This window comes from Aspergillus alliaceus (assembly GCF_009176365.1).
Source record: "Aspergillus alliaceus strain CBS 536.65 unplaced genomic scaffold BDW43scaffold_15, whole genome shotgun sequence".
Lineage (NCBI taxonomy): Eukaryota > Fungi > Ascomycota > Eurotiomycetes > Eurotiales > Aspergillaceae > Aspergillus > Aspergillus alliaceus.
The window spans coordinates 602773-616632 of NW_022474698.1; the positions used below are offsets into that span (position 1 = coordinate 602773).

The 13860-nt window shown below is 49.2% G+C and overlaps 4 protein-coding genes across 4 annotated transcripts; 3 read left to right on the top strand and 1 right to left on the bottom strand.

Annotated features, from left to right (window-relative positions):
• Positions 1–175: 175 nt before the first annotated feature.
• Positions 176–3960, top strand: BDW43DRAFT_273035 (vacuolar protein sorting-associated protein 54). The gene is made up of 3 exons (XM_032041585.1): positions 176–617; positions 666–3513; positions 3571–3960. The coding sequence occupies exons 1-3, from the start codon at positions 398–400 to the stop codon at positions 3758–3760; spliced, it is 3258 nt and encodes a 1085-aa protein (XP_031901653.1). The 5' UTR covers positions 176–397; the 3' UTR covers positions 3761–3960.
• A 220-nt stretch (positions 3961–4180) lies between these two features.
• On the bottom strand, positions 4181–4521 carry BDW43DRAFT_310073 (uncharacterized protein; the record flags this gene model as incomplete). The annotated part of the gene is made up of 2 exons (XM_032046829.1): positions 4181–4351; positions 4429–4521. The coding sequence occupies 2 exons, from the start codon at positions 4519–4521 to the stop codon at positions 4181–4183; spliced, it is 264 nt and encodes an 87-aa protein (XP_031901654.1).
• Positions 4522–7594: 3073 nt separating this feature from the next.
• Positions 7595–9358, top strand: BDW43DRAFT_273036 (zinc-binding alcohol dehydrogenase family protein). The gene has a single exon (XM_032041586.1). It carries the CDS (start codon positions 7826–7828, stop codon positions 8810–8812), a length of 987 nt encoding a protein of 328 aa, XP_031901655.1. The 5' UTR covers positions 7595–7825; the 3' UTR covers positions 8813–9358.
• Positions 9359–10412: 1054 nt separating this feature from the next.
• Positions 10413–13209, top strand: BDW43DRAFT_318743 (glycogen [starch] synthase). The gene is made up of 4 exons (XM_032048749.1): positions 10413–10909; positions 10969–12331; positions 12412–12607; positions 12669–13209. Exons 1-4 carry the CDS (start codon positions 10445–10447, stop codon positions 12787–12789), a joined length of 2145 nt encoding a protein of 714 aa, XP_031901656.1. The 5' UTR covers positions 10413–10444; the 3' UTR covers positions 12790–13209.
• The last annotated feature ends 651 nt before the right edge of the window (positions 13210–13860 follow it).

Genomic DNA, 13860 nt, shown 5'->3' on the forward strand with positions numbered 1-13860 from the left:
TGGCACGTGTTAAGTGGTTTTGGCCTTAAGGCAGCTTATGTTTGTCTAGACGTGCACGGAAGATAGTGGCTCCGGCTCCTCCCAACTGGGACTAGACCCCCTCTCAGCCAGGACACCTTACCCGATTGGGCCGGCTGTCATTCTGAATCCCCAAAAGTACACTCCCCGGAGGTCGGATTACTTGTGCTTGTGCCGCTGGTGACGTTGGACCCTAAGCGAACTCCTATTTGAAGCCTCGTTCGGATACCAAGATCCTTGTAGCGGGAATTCATTGGAGGAACGCCTGTGCTCGGTCCCACCGGACTATTCTACAGCTGTCCTCTTGTCATGTGGAGATAACGTCGTCCAAAATAGCACGGTGGCCGTTGGAGTCGCCAAACAACTTTGACATCACGAGATGTCCTCTGCGAGCCCCCGGAAGTCGATTGACAGCCTAGCTTCAGGTGCATCCACACCTTCGTTATCTCAGTATTCTCTCAATCAGCTCGAGTCTCCCCGCGTTCCGCCCCAGAGGTACCCCCTGAGACGAGGGTCGACGGCAAGCTCGATCGTTAGCATTGGAGGAATTCTCGACTCTTCCGGTCGCCATGGGTCAATAGCAGAGTCAGGTCAAAATGGTACGTTGTGATACGTTGCGTATTTTGTTGGTACGCTAATTCATCTAGCCATCTCTACTCTCCTACAACCTCCGATTGTTCGCACTGGTCTTGTTCCCCACACTGCTGCACCGTCTAGTGGGTATAGGCCTCCGAGTTCCCGCGACATTCCTCCGGTTACGTTGACAAATATACCTCGTGTGGAGGCTAAGGTCTTCGAGCCGTACTTATCTCAGGTTGGATCGCTGTATGATGTATTCCAGCAGGCAAAAGAAAGCGCCGGAGATCAAGAGTCGCAGCTGGCGCGAGAAGGAGGAAAGACTACGCCCAACTCACCCAAATCGGAGGAGAATGAATTTCTGTCGTCACAATGGTCTACGGAGCGGCGGGCCTCGACGTTATCAGTTAATCCCCGTGCAAGCTCTCCTTTCGACACTCGCGGGCGGAGGCGGTCATCGTACGCTGGCCGTGGCCGTGGACATGCCGTGACTCCTCTTTCTACTATTCCTCAGGTGTACTTCGATGACGACTTTCACCTCGAGAATCCGCGAACGTTCGATGTGGTATCAGAGAAGTCTGAAGTTGTTACCCCGCCAAAGTCGCAAAATGGAACCGCTACCGGGCCGGCACAAACGGGGAGAAAGGCGCTTGCTACAAATGCGATATTGCAAGAAAAGCTTTCTTGGTATATGGATACCGTAGAAATACACCTGATCTCGTCAATCTCAACGGCTTCCAAATCTTTCTTCACTGCTCTCGGCTCGCTCCGCGAGCTGCATTCCGAGGCTGCCGATTCGGTAAAGCGGATACAGGTGCTGCGGAAGGACCTTCAGAAGATTGATCGTGACATGGCACTCGGCGGCTTGAAAATCGTGAACCTCCGACGGCGGAGGGAAAACGTTAGACTGTTGGCCGATGCCGTATCCCAGCTACGAGAAGTGGTCCAATCAGTGTCTCGGTGCGAAGAACTGGTCGAGAATGGGGATATTGAAGAGGCTGCGGGTAGTCTTGAAGAGGTGGAGAGGTTGATGGCTGGAGAGAATGTTTCCGATACTCTAAGGGAGGATTCACAGGAGCAGCCGAGAAACGCCATTGATCTTAGGAAGCTCAAAGCTCTTGAGGGTGCGTCCGATGATTTGGCCCAGTTAAGAACTCGAATTGGCATGGGGTATGAAACCCGCTTCTTGGATGATCTTCTTGGTGATTTAAGACACCACGTAGAACACGTGCCCCTGGAAGCGACGTTGCAGCGCTGGGGCTCTTCATTTCAACGGCAACGTGGGGTGCAACGCTCAGGTGCTACCTCTTCTTCTCCCGTCTATATGGCATTTGATGATCAGCTGAGGTCGAGACTGCATACGCAGCTGACTGGACTTGCACGAGCACACCATACAACTGCGGCAGCAACGTCCTTCAAGACAGCGGTGTTGCGGGAAATGAAAGGCTTAATTCGCAAGCACATGCCTAGCTCGAGTGATGATGATAATGAGTCTATGGTGTCTGTCTCCACTCATCGGTCCTCCCAACTCAGTCAGCAGGAAAAGTCATCAATCCTTGCTCGTAACCTCCGTTCTCTGGACGCAGAGGACGCTTATACTATGCTCGCCCGCGTATATACTGGCATCAGTGAGTCCTTACGGAGGCTTAGTGTCCAGGTCAAGGTCCTTCTGGATATTGCTAGTGGATTAGGGAACCCTTCGAGCACTGTTTTGAAGTCCTCGAGAAGTCCCAGTTCACCGAATGTAGACAATGCGGCGGCGTTCGCAGCGGGCCCACAGAGTGCGGCAACAGCAATGGCCCAGGATGAGATTTTGCAGGTTTTGGATATGTCTAGTCTTCTCGGTCAGGCTGTTGATATCGCCCAGTCTCAGGTGAACAAGGTTCTGAAAGTTCGGTCCGAGCAAACCTCTCATTTGCCGAAGGAGCAATTCCTGAAATACTTTACCCTAAACCGACTCTTCGCCGACGAGTGCGAGGCAATCTCCGGTAGAAGTGGTACTGCGCTGAAAAACCTCGTTGGTAATCAAATCCGAGACTATATCTCACGATTTGGCGATAAACAGAGACATAGTCTTGTTGAGGTTATGGACTCAGACCGATGGGATGCAAGGGATTTCGGAGAGTCGGAAACCACAATTCTAAGCCGTATCCTCGATGCCAGCACTAAAGACATTGAGGCCTGGGTAGATGCCTCGAAGATTTGGCAGAGTAAATCTGAAGACAATGAATCGGAGAATGCCAGCAACGGAAATGGAAAGGACAAGGTGCGATCTGCGGTGATTGACGAGCAAAAGTACATCCTCTCGGAATCCGCGCTGGCCATGATGAGGAGCATCGAAGAATTCCTGTTCCTCATGGCAAATATTCCCAGCATGATTCAAGATATTGCACCTGGCCTTTTGGAGTCGTTGAAACTATTCAATTCACGATCCTCTCAACTGATCCTTGGTGCGGGAGCTACCCGAAGTGCTGGCTTAAAGAACATTACCACGAAGCATCTCGCGTTGTCCTCGCAAGCTCTGAGCTTTATCATCGCGCTGGTGCCTTATATTCGAGAATTTGTCCGTCGACACGCACCTTCTAGTTCACTAATGGGCGAATTCGACAAAGTGAAGAGGCTGTATCAGGAACACCAATCCGGCATTCACGAGAAGTTGGTCGACATTATGAGCTCGCGGTCTTCTATGCATGTCAACTCCATGAAAAAGATTGATTGGGACGCTTCGGGGTCTAGCTCGGTCAATTCGTATATGGAGACCCTTGCAAAGGAAACGGGTACACTGCATCGTGTGCTCAGCAAACATCTGCCGGACATGACCGTGTCGATGATCATGGATCCCGTGTTCAACAGCTACCGGGAACAGTGGACCAAAGCGTTTGACGCGGTGGTCATTCACACCGACAATGGAAAGCAAAGGTAAGAATGAATCCCCTCCCTTCTATATCTTGTACATACCATCTAATAGTAAATCAGATTACAGCGGGATGCAGAGTACCTCCAATCGAAACTGAGCAAAATCGACGGCTTCGGAGACCTGGGCGAGCGGCTTCTCGAGCTAGCGAAACAAAAGACCCCAACAGCAGAAGCCAAGGAAAATGGCTCCAACGGGGCCGACCGAAACAGCTCAGAGACCAGCAACGGCGAGAAGAGTCCCCAAGCATAAACAATGGTTATATATACGTGGATGTCTCGACCTTGACGACCACATAGTATACATTCTTCTCGCTTGGATGTACCTGAGATACCATCACATCTTGTCAAAGGCAAAAAGAATTGTACAGCGATTTAGCGACTTTTGGCCACTACTAGCCACTTTTTCAAATACCTGTTTATTTTCCCGGATCGCACGGCATCCAACATATATCCTTCTACATAGACTAATCCGAAACCTACCTTTACTAGATTCTTATTCTCTACAAAACAACCAACCAAAGAAGAAGAAAAAACCATTATGAACTATGATCCATTCATAAATAATCATAAAATAAGACCAGCCTAGCCCCTGTTCCGTAGCAGAAGCCTAAGCCTATATCATACAATAAAAGACCCCCATCATTTAACTCCAAATGGATTCATTCATAACTCATGCCTTATGGGCCCCAAGCCCCTTGTTCTCTCCCCAAGTCTTCGGGTCATGACCACCCTTTCCACTCGAGTGGCCGGCACTACCGCCAATGCTGGTCGCATTACCTCCAGTTTGCTTCGCTGCCTCGGGCAACTCGGCGGTTCTGTACACGCGGCCCATTTCAGGATTCTAGGTGATACACAATCAGTTATGTTGAGCTTCTCAGGGACGGACAAAAGGTGTAGATTATAGAAAGAAAGACGTACGGAAGAACCGGCACCGTGGACCTTTGTCTTGCCTGCTTCGATGGCGTTGTCGCTGTGGGGAACACCGTCGTCATATTCTGCGCCGCGGACCATTTTGATTGATTTGGCTTTATGTGGAAGGCTAGAGGGCGGTGTGTTAGTTTGCTGGTTGGGTTTTTGGGGGGAGGGGTGGGATAGTTAGTTGGTGGCGCCGTACCTGGAATGCGAGAGATGTAGGTATAGGTGTAGATGTGTTCTATTGGCTGTATGTTCAATGGTCTTGTGATTGATTGAGTGTGTGAGTATTCAAGCAGCAAGCAAAGGCTTTATATGTTCTTTCTATGATATATATGGATCATCGAGGTATGTTGCTTTGTTGGTTGCTGACAACATCGTGAAGTCATTGTGGAGACGCGTATGACTTCATTTGGGGTTGCCAAGTTAGGGTTTGGTCTTAGTTGGCATTCTGGACATGCTGGTCTAGATGTTTGCGAGTGCTCTTTTATAGGATTAGGGTTTTATTCAAAAAAAATAAATTAAATTGGGGATTGATTGTGTCATTTGGGGGTCGTTGATGGTCAGGTACGTATGTTTATGGTTGGTATATAAAGGTAAGATGAGGCCGAATCAGGGCAACTGCTCATGATCAGAAATCTGATCATAGAAGAACCAAGTTATGCATAATGAATCCATCTGTTTCTACAGAGAGCCTTCTTTCTTTACTGTGATATTCAAGAGGTATTGTTATTTTGATCTGAGCGAAAACCATATAGAACCGCGCGCCTAAGACATAATAATCTTTCGCCATGGCTTGTCCGTCCGATCCTACTCTTCCATGGTTGTCCAGGTAGACCCGATGCGCTCAGCCATACCGTCGCTGGATGGTTGGACCAACATGACGAAAATTTCTGCAGAACATTTCCAATCCAGGAATGTCTTGGTTCTACGAAAGAGTACAATGCCATCACACTGACTCGAACCCACGTTAGTGTATAATATCTTGAACAGGTTCTTTGTAGAATAAGATAGGAACCTCGGAGAATTTATCATCGATGAGGAAATAATACCTAGGTAGATAACTAAGCTCTCCTTCTTGACTGAACACGATAGGCGCCCGCAAGCCTGTTGATTCAATAACCAATTGTGGGGAGATCTGTGGGCCGACCTTAGCTTTATATTTGTAAAATATTTGTTCGAGCCGAATCGTTGTACACCATCTTTTCCCCAAATATGGAGGGGAGAATAATCAAAATCAATTTTGGCAGGCTGTAGATCACTCTCAGATACTTTCCGTATGAAGAACGGAGTCAAAGCATTGAGGGACCCAGTAGCAAACGTGAGCCTGCGCCCCCCCCCCCCCCCCCCCCCGGCCCAAGACCAACTCGGAAACTCAAGCCTTCTTTTCACACATAGATTCATTAGCGAAGTACTAGACGACGAAAGTTCCCAGCTTAAAGCACAAGAAAAACGCAAGTCAACATTCTGAGCTATAGGTTCGTATAATCCTCGAACAAGAATGGTATGCCCCAGTAGGTGCGCGACTCGTTTCTGGCTAGGATACCGCGAAAGGCCATGATAGCATTAGAGCTGCATGTAAACGCACGTGTGGAGTACTGTGTTAGGTGCAGGCTAAATTCCCAAGAGATACCCTGTATCCCAATGGGTGTTAAACAACTCGGATCTTCCAATATAGTTGTCTTCTTACTAAAGCGAGATAATTCTTGCCTGGGGTAGTTGGTTATAGTAGACTCATAGCGTGTCATCTCTCCACACATAGAGTAGACTTGATGATGGGTAAAAGACAGACAGCATCGACATAGAAGAGCTTCTTGATATGTCCAAGCTCGACGGATCTATGGAGAGCAGGCGAGGGCTGCCCGAAGATCTGGGAGAGCTGAAACAAAGTGTCTCCCTCTCGAATAAGCTTGATGTAGAGGAAGTCGTCGGCGGTGCCTACTCCAGGTAAACCGGATTTCGTTATTGCAGACCCCGGTAGCAACGATAGTAGCATGTGCATTGGAATAAATGATATCCCTCTGCGCTATCTGGTCGTGTTTCTCGGTAGAGTTCTGGCTGATACAGTATCTGACTACCCAGAGAAAGCGTTCTCCTAATGACTTGACAGCAGTGATTGCATCTTCAATCGTGACAGGTAAACGTCTTGGTAATGGCCTTACTTCTTCAGGGAAGGAGTCGGAGTATAAGGAATGTCCCCATACGTAACTTAAAGCCTAGTATTGCCAACCTGGTTGCAGAAGACAACCCTTCTTGTCTCTCAGTCAATTAGCTTTAAGGAGTTTGGTGGACATATTCTTTATTACATCGTCTTCTGTTATGCGTTTGACAGTGGGAAAACCACTCGCGCTGGAGATTGTAGTTAACCTGGTTTGGTTGCACCTGGCAGCCGCATATCCTAAACTGTTTAGACGTTGGCTCCAAGGTCGGGCTGAGTGGATGGATAGTCCACGATGCCATGATGCCGCACTCGCCAATTTTGCGCCATGACTGACACTGGGCGTGTGTGTATATATATATATATATATAAGCACACAGATATGCCAGATGCATGGTAACCTATTTCTCGCAAACCATCTCTGCAAGGTGGGTGTCTGTGTTGTCCCTTCTCCTCTTCCCCTCTTCCCAACGACCAACAATCCCCGTCCACGTCAGTTTGTTTGCAACAGCGGATATAAGATTATTCCTAAGATAGAATATCGCCACTTTCCAAGTGAGTAGGTTAGCATTAAAGATGATAGTGTGTGGTACTGTATTCCTCTACTCTGGTTGAAACTGACTGGCTGACTTCGGCGTTAGATGTAAATGCACGAAGGTGCCAGTCATTCATTTCCGTGGAGTCAGGAACATTCAGAGTAGTATCCGAAGTACTCCTCGTGGGAAAAGGCACCACCGACTACTAAGTTCGTTAGGTATCTCAACTGAGTAACCCTGGCCTAACTATTCCGACGGAACCTTCCCCGCCCCCCCCAGGGTCGCAAAAGTTTTAAGCCTCAGGCTTATGGCCTTAGATGGTTTTATATCTCTTGTCAACTATATTCTCTCCGCCTCAACAAACAGACGAGAGAATGGAGGAGTCATTCTTCAAACCGTATTGACAAGCAAAAGCATTATTATTCACCATGAATCCTTGCCGCAGATATACTAACTCTAGTCAATCAATATAGAGGGTGCGCACTAATGAGGCCAACAAGGCTCCATCGCAAATATTGGATCATGGTGTAGTGGGCAAGACATCGGCGTGGATGTAAAAGCAGTAGCCGTGGGCTTTGAATGCCAAGACCCGTTGCGGTTGGAATGACGCTGATCAAGGGCAACAACCAAAAATGTATCTTGTTCCAACTACTGATTCATCATCTATCTCATCGTGAACTCCAGTATACCTAAAACAAGGTGCTACACTATGTCTACGATGCGAGCGGTGGTCGTCCACACGGCCGGACCCCCCGACGTTCTCCAAGTCATACAATATCCCATTCCCCAACCCGGTCCGGGACAAGTCCGAATTAAAGTCAAGGCATTCGGACTTAATCGGTCGGAAATGTTCACCCGGCAGGGCCACTCGGGCTCCGCCGTCCAGTTCCCCCGCATCCTCGGCATCGAAGCCGTGGGCATAATCGACGCCGCCCCAGGCCTGGAAGACCGATTTCCGCCCGGAGCCACCGTCGCTACAGCTATGGGTGGAATGGGTCGAGCCTTTGATGGTGGGTATGCGGAGTATACGTGCGTACCGGCCCAGCAGGTACAGATTGTGAAGACGAAGTTACCCTGGGAAGTGTTGGGGGCGCTTCCTGAGATGCTGCAGACAGCCTGGGGGTCGGTGATACGGTCACTCTCTCTGAGGCCTAAGGATCGGTTGTTGATCCGTGGTGGAACGTCCTCTGTGGGGCTGGCGGCTGCGGCGATTGCTAAGAAACACGGAGCGTTTGTGGCGTCGACGACTAGAAAGAAGGACAGAGAGGCGTTGCTACGGGGTCAAGGGGTGGACGAGGTTTGGATTGATAACGGGGCTATTGCTCAGCAGATTGCCGCGACATCGGGCCAATATTTCGACAAGGTGCTCGAGCTTGTGGGAACGGCGACCTTGGCCGATTCATTCAAGTGCGTGAAGAGGGGAGGGACTGTTTGTATGACAGGGATTTTGGGGAACGAGTGGCATTTGGATAAGATCAACCCGATGGAGTTGATCCCGAGTGAATCGAAACTGACAACATATTCTGGGATGGACGAGCAATTCATGGGAACACCGCTGGATATACTGGTCAAAATGATCGAGGAGGAGAAGCTCCAGGTTCGGGTGGGACGAGTGTTCCGGTTACAGGAGATTGTGGAGGCCCACCGCTGCATGGAAGGAGATGAGGCAGAAGGGAAGATTGTAGTAGTTCCATAGATGTGATTGCTATCTGTGATCGTTTATTCGATGATTCTTAAGTCTAGAAGGGTCGTTAGATCTCATTTATGCTATGAATAGAGCAATTGGCTGGAGTGAGTGGACACAGCCGGGTGATTCAAAAACGATCGAGTCAACCAGCGCCGGGATACCCTGGTAATAGGTGAATAACAGCATTTAGCACCAGGCCTCGATTGGTTGCCGAGTGATGATCGATGTGGCACGACAGCAAGCAGTGCACCCCGACATTTCAACAATCCCTGGGACTGGGGTGAATTGCAAAGGTGGGATGCTGAAGAGTGACATTGCATATGCTAAGCACTGATACACATTTTGTGACATACATTAGAGATTGCTGAAGGGTGAGTTGGATTTTAGGTCTATTGCAAGCGAGTGATAAAACAGAAACTAGTCCAGGTGCGTGCTCAGTTAATGATTTAGAACAAAGATCGAGGGAACGGGCATATTATCTTGGCTAGAACGTTGCATATAAAGAAATTTCCACCAGGGTATGATCCGAAAGAGAATGGAACCGTGGAATATAGCTGGTTAGGTACTGATTCTTAGTACATACAGTGACGGAGTACAACCTCTGGACGGGGGGTGTATAGGACCACTGCACATGACCCCCCACCAATCAGAAGGGGCTAGGGTCACATGCGGTCACCGGTGAGGCATGACGTAATGACCCCTGGGGTTCCCCGGATTCGGTCAAGTGGGGGAATAAAATACATGCCCTAGAGTCTAGACGATAAGATCATAATATCACCAGGTACGGTAATGTATAGTATACAGCTCTAGGTATATGGAGCCAAGTCGGGAGTCTGGATCCCATGGTTGGGGATGGACAGCTACTCCGTACAGAAGGTAATATCCTTATCTTTTGTGATTATGTTCAAAAACGGAGGTGGAGCTTGAATTCGAGTCAGCACTACGAGAATTACCGGAACAGAATAGACATCGTCCCAAGCAGAAACAAATCCTGCAAGAGATTTACATGATGAGCATCATCCTCCGGTCGGATGATGGGTGACAGGGGTCACCATTCGCGGACCGGGTTCGCCCCGTAGCAAATAATGAGCACGCAGTCCGTGCCACTGCAGTAGCTCTTCAAGAGGCAAAAAATGAGGAGATAGACCTTTCTTTTCTTTTTCTTTTTTCTTTTTTTTTCCCCTCCTCCCTTCAATTGTTGTCCTGGAACAAACAAGAGAGAAATTTTTTTTTTCTTCAATTTTCTTATCCTTTTCACCCCTTACCAAGGGAAACAGGTTCCACAAGACCCTACCTTGAAGTGCCTGGTACTACGACTCGGAGTACCTTGTACCTTGAAATTGTATTGCGACTTTCCTACTTTCCTTTGCCAACCTCCCGCTCAGATCGAGCTTTGGCTTCCCCGCCACCCCAATTCAGTCTTTGACCCCCGCACATACCTCCTCTTGCTGTTGGACAAGGATAAAGACCGGTAAAAGGAAACTTGGTGGGTGAGCTTAAGCTCGTACTGTCTCCTCTACCTTCCTCCATTCGTCCAACCTCTACTGTTCCTCATCTTTCTACTCAAGCTGGTCTTCTCTCAGTCTCTCTCAATTGCTTACACTTTTGGCTCATTCGATTAGCGCCTGCTGGGTAATTATCATGGCCAGTGAGGAGACGGGCGCTGAACCCCCCAAGAGGGATGTTCGCAACCATATGCTGTTCGAGGTTGCGACGGAAGTGGCCAACCGAGTCGGGGGTATCTACTCCGTCCTCAAGTCCAAAGCTCCCGTAACGACTGCCGAATATGGCGAGCGATACACTCTGATCGGTCCCTTGAATCGTGCTTCTGCCGCGGTGGAGGTTGAAGAACTGACGCCGTCGAATCCCCGCATGATCGATACGATCAAGTCGATGAAGGAGCGTGGCATCGAGGTAATCTACGGTCGCTGGCTCATTGAAGGTGCTCCCCGGGTACTCTTGATTGACACAGGAACCGGATACAAGTACCTGGATGAGTGGAAAGGAGACTTGTGGAATACAGCGGGAATCCCGTCCCCGGCTGCGGATTCGGAAACCAACGAAGCGATTGTGTTCGGGTACCTGGTAGCATGGTTCCTTGGTGAAGTAAGTTCAATCCGGCCATATCATCATTGGATGCGAGCTACACTAACGCGAGGAATTAGTTCATCGCCCATGAAAGACGGGTTGCCGTGGTTGCCCATTTCCATGAATGGCTTGCGGGGGTAGCCCTTCCCTTGACCAAGAAGCGGCATATGGACCTGACAACAATCTTCACCACTCATGCAACGTTACTCGGTCGCTACCTTTGTGCAGGGTCGGTAGATTTCTACAACCACCTCCAGCACTTTGACGTGGACGCAGAGGCTGGGAAGCGTGGAATCTACCACCGGTACTGTATCGAGCGAGCCGCGGCACACACGGCAGATGTTTTCACTACCGTCTCCCATATTACGGCATTCGAAAGTGAGCATCTTCTGAAGAGGAAGCCGGACGGGGTGCTACCGAATGGGCTCAATGTTAAAAAGTTTTCTGCGGTGCATGAGTTCCAGAATCTACACTCGCAGTCCAAGGAGAAGATTAATGACTTCGTTCGGGGCCATTTCTACGGTCATAACGACTTCGACTTGGACAACACCCTATACCTTTTCACAGCGGGACGCTACGAATTCCGTAATAAGGGAGTCGATATGTTCATCGAAAGCCTGGCTCGTTTGAACCATCGCCTCAAAGCCAACGGGTCCAAAACCACAGTGGTCGCTTTCATTATCATGCCGGCTCAGACCACGTCTCTGACGGTTGAATCCCTCAAGGGACAGGCTGTCGTGAAGTCTCTAAGGGACACAATCGAGATGATCGAGAAAGGCATCGGGAAGCGAATGTATGAGCGCTGTCTCGCATGGAAGGAAGGCGACAACATGCCAGATGAGAAGGACCTCATGGCCAGTCAAGATCGCGTACTGTTGCGACGTAGACTGTTCGCCATGAAGAGGCACTCCCTTCCCCCAATTGTCACTCATAACATGGCCAATGACTCGGAAGATCCAATTTTGAACCAGATTCGCCGTGTGCATCTCTTCAACGATCCGACGGACCGCGTTAAGGTTGTCTTTCACCCGGAATTCCTCAACTCTTCCAACCCTGTGTTGCCATTGGATTACGATGACTTCGTCCGGGGCACTCATCTTGGAGTCTTCCCATCGTACTATGAGCCGTGGGGTTACACACCCGCTGAATGCACCGTGATGGGGGTGCCCAGTATCACCACCAACCTGTCCGGCTTTGGTTGCTACATGGAGGAGCTGATCGAGAACTCGTCCGACTACGGTATTTATATAGTAGATCGCCGCATGAAAGGCGTTGACGATTCCGTTAATCAACTGACGGACTTCATGTTCAACTTCGCCTTGAAGAGCCGCCGCCAACGGATCAACCAGCGTAATCGCACGGAGCGCCTGAGTGATCTGTTGGACTGGAAACGGATGGGCTTGGAGTATGTCAAAGCTCGACAGCTGGCTCTCCGGAGAGGTATGCTCTCTTTCGTCACTATTCTCGTACCTTTTGTGGAAATGAAAAAAGATCTCACTAACCGACTGGACTACCTACAGCGTACCCGTCTTCATTCGGCAGCGATGAAGACTTCTTTGATATCATCGGAGGAACTGAACAGAAGCTCTCCCGTCCGTTGTCCGTCCCTGGTTCGCCTAGGGATCGGTCGGGGATGATGACCCCCGGCGATTTCGCGTCCCTGCAGGAAGTCAAGGAAGGCCTGAGTACGGAGGATTATGTTGCATGGCGCCTACCGTAAGTGTTTTCCTGGACCATACCGGACTCCTTGGGTGAATTCCTAACTGGGCTATCAAAGTGGCACAACCGAGGACGATGAACCCGACGACCATTTTTTCCCACTTACTTTACGGACGAAAAAGGCATCCGATCGACCCGCGTCGCCCCTCGACCAGGTCTCCGTAAATGGCAGTAATTGATTGACGGCTGTGTACCATATCGGCAGCCACGCGTTCCGTTCGGAGAAGTGATGTTGGTGCCATTTTCTTGTGTGTTTATGTGCCATAGCTTTTCTACAATTGTCTTTCTTACTTCTATTGCATGCTCTACCGATATTGTTTGGAGAGAAATACACCGACCGTTTCCAGGACGTGGACTGTTAAGTCTCCCTGGATATATATTTTTTTTTTACGCATTTACCGTTCATTCTACCCTCGCATTTTCCTTGTGAGCCTTTCACTCATCTGTGTCTATTGGGGATAAATTCATTGCCTGATGTTCTTACGCAATTGCCTGACATCATATCAAAAGAAGTTGTGTTGAGAAACTAGTTTAGTGAGGGGTTGATCGATAGTACTAAACAGTCCCACTTCAACACGAAGGGCCATAGGCTGATCCGGGCCCCTTCAGGATTGACCGGACCACGGTCTTCCAGAGAAAAGACATATCATCGTGTACAAAAAGAGGTTAAACAAAGGGTAATTAAGAGCCATTAAGGGCCATTCCACTTGGTCCTCCCAATTTCATTTTATCGGCTATGTGGGAATTGTTCGGAAGTCCAAGTAGAAGAGGGGGGGGAGGGGGGGAACAGTTAAAAGAAGATGAAGTGGTTACTGGATTTAGTCGAGGAAGAATCGAGTATCCAATGGGGCCAAAGACGGTTTTCGTCTTCAGGGTTCCGGTGAGTTTCCATACTTACTACTGGTATTCTTAAGTCTGAGTAATTATAGGTGGGGGAGAATACATGTGACTTGGCCGTATTATTTATTCATCGACGACTCCTCCCCACTCTTCAGTTTCCTCCTTCTCTTCTCTCAACCCCAATTCTCATCCTAAATTCCTTCAATTCCTTCTCAATTAACGCTGCAATCCGCTCGGTACGGCTCACCATGAGGCCGCGCAGCCAGGATGACCTTCTGGGTCTTTTCGCTATGGGGTAACCCCTCGGGTCAAGGTATCGTACATTGTATATCAGTCATAGCTTGCGCATGACAGGTGTTCGGCTTGGACTCCTGTTCTGGTTCCCTAGCTACTCATCTACCATATATGCT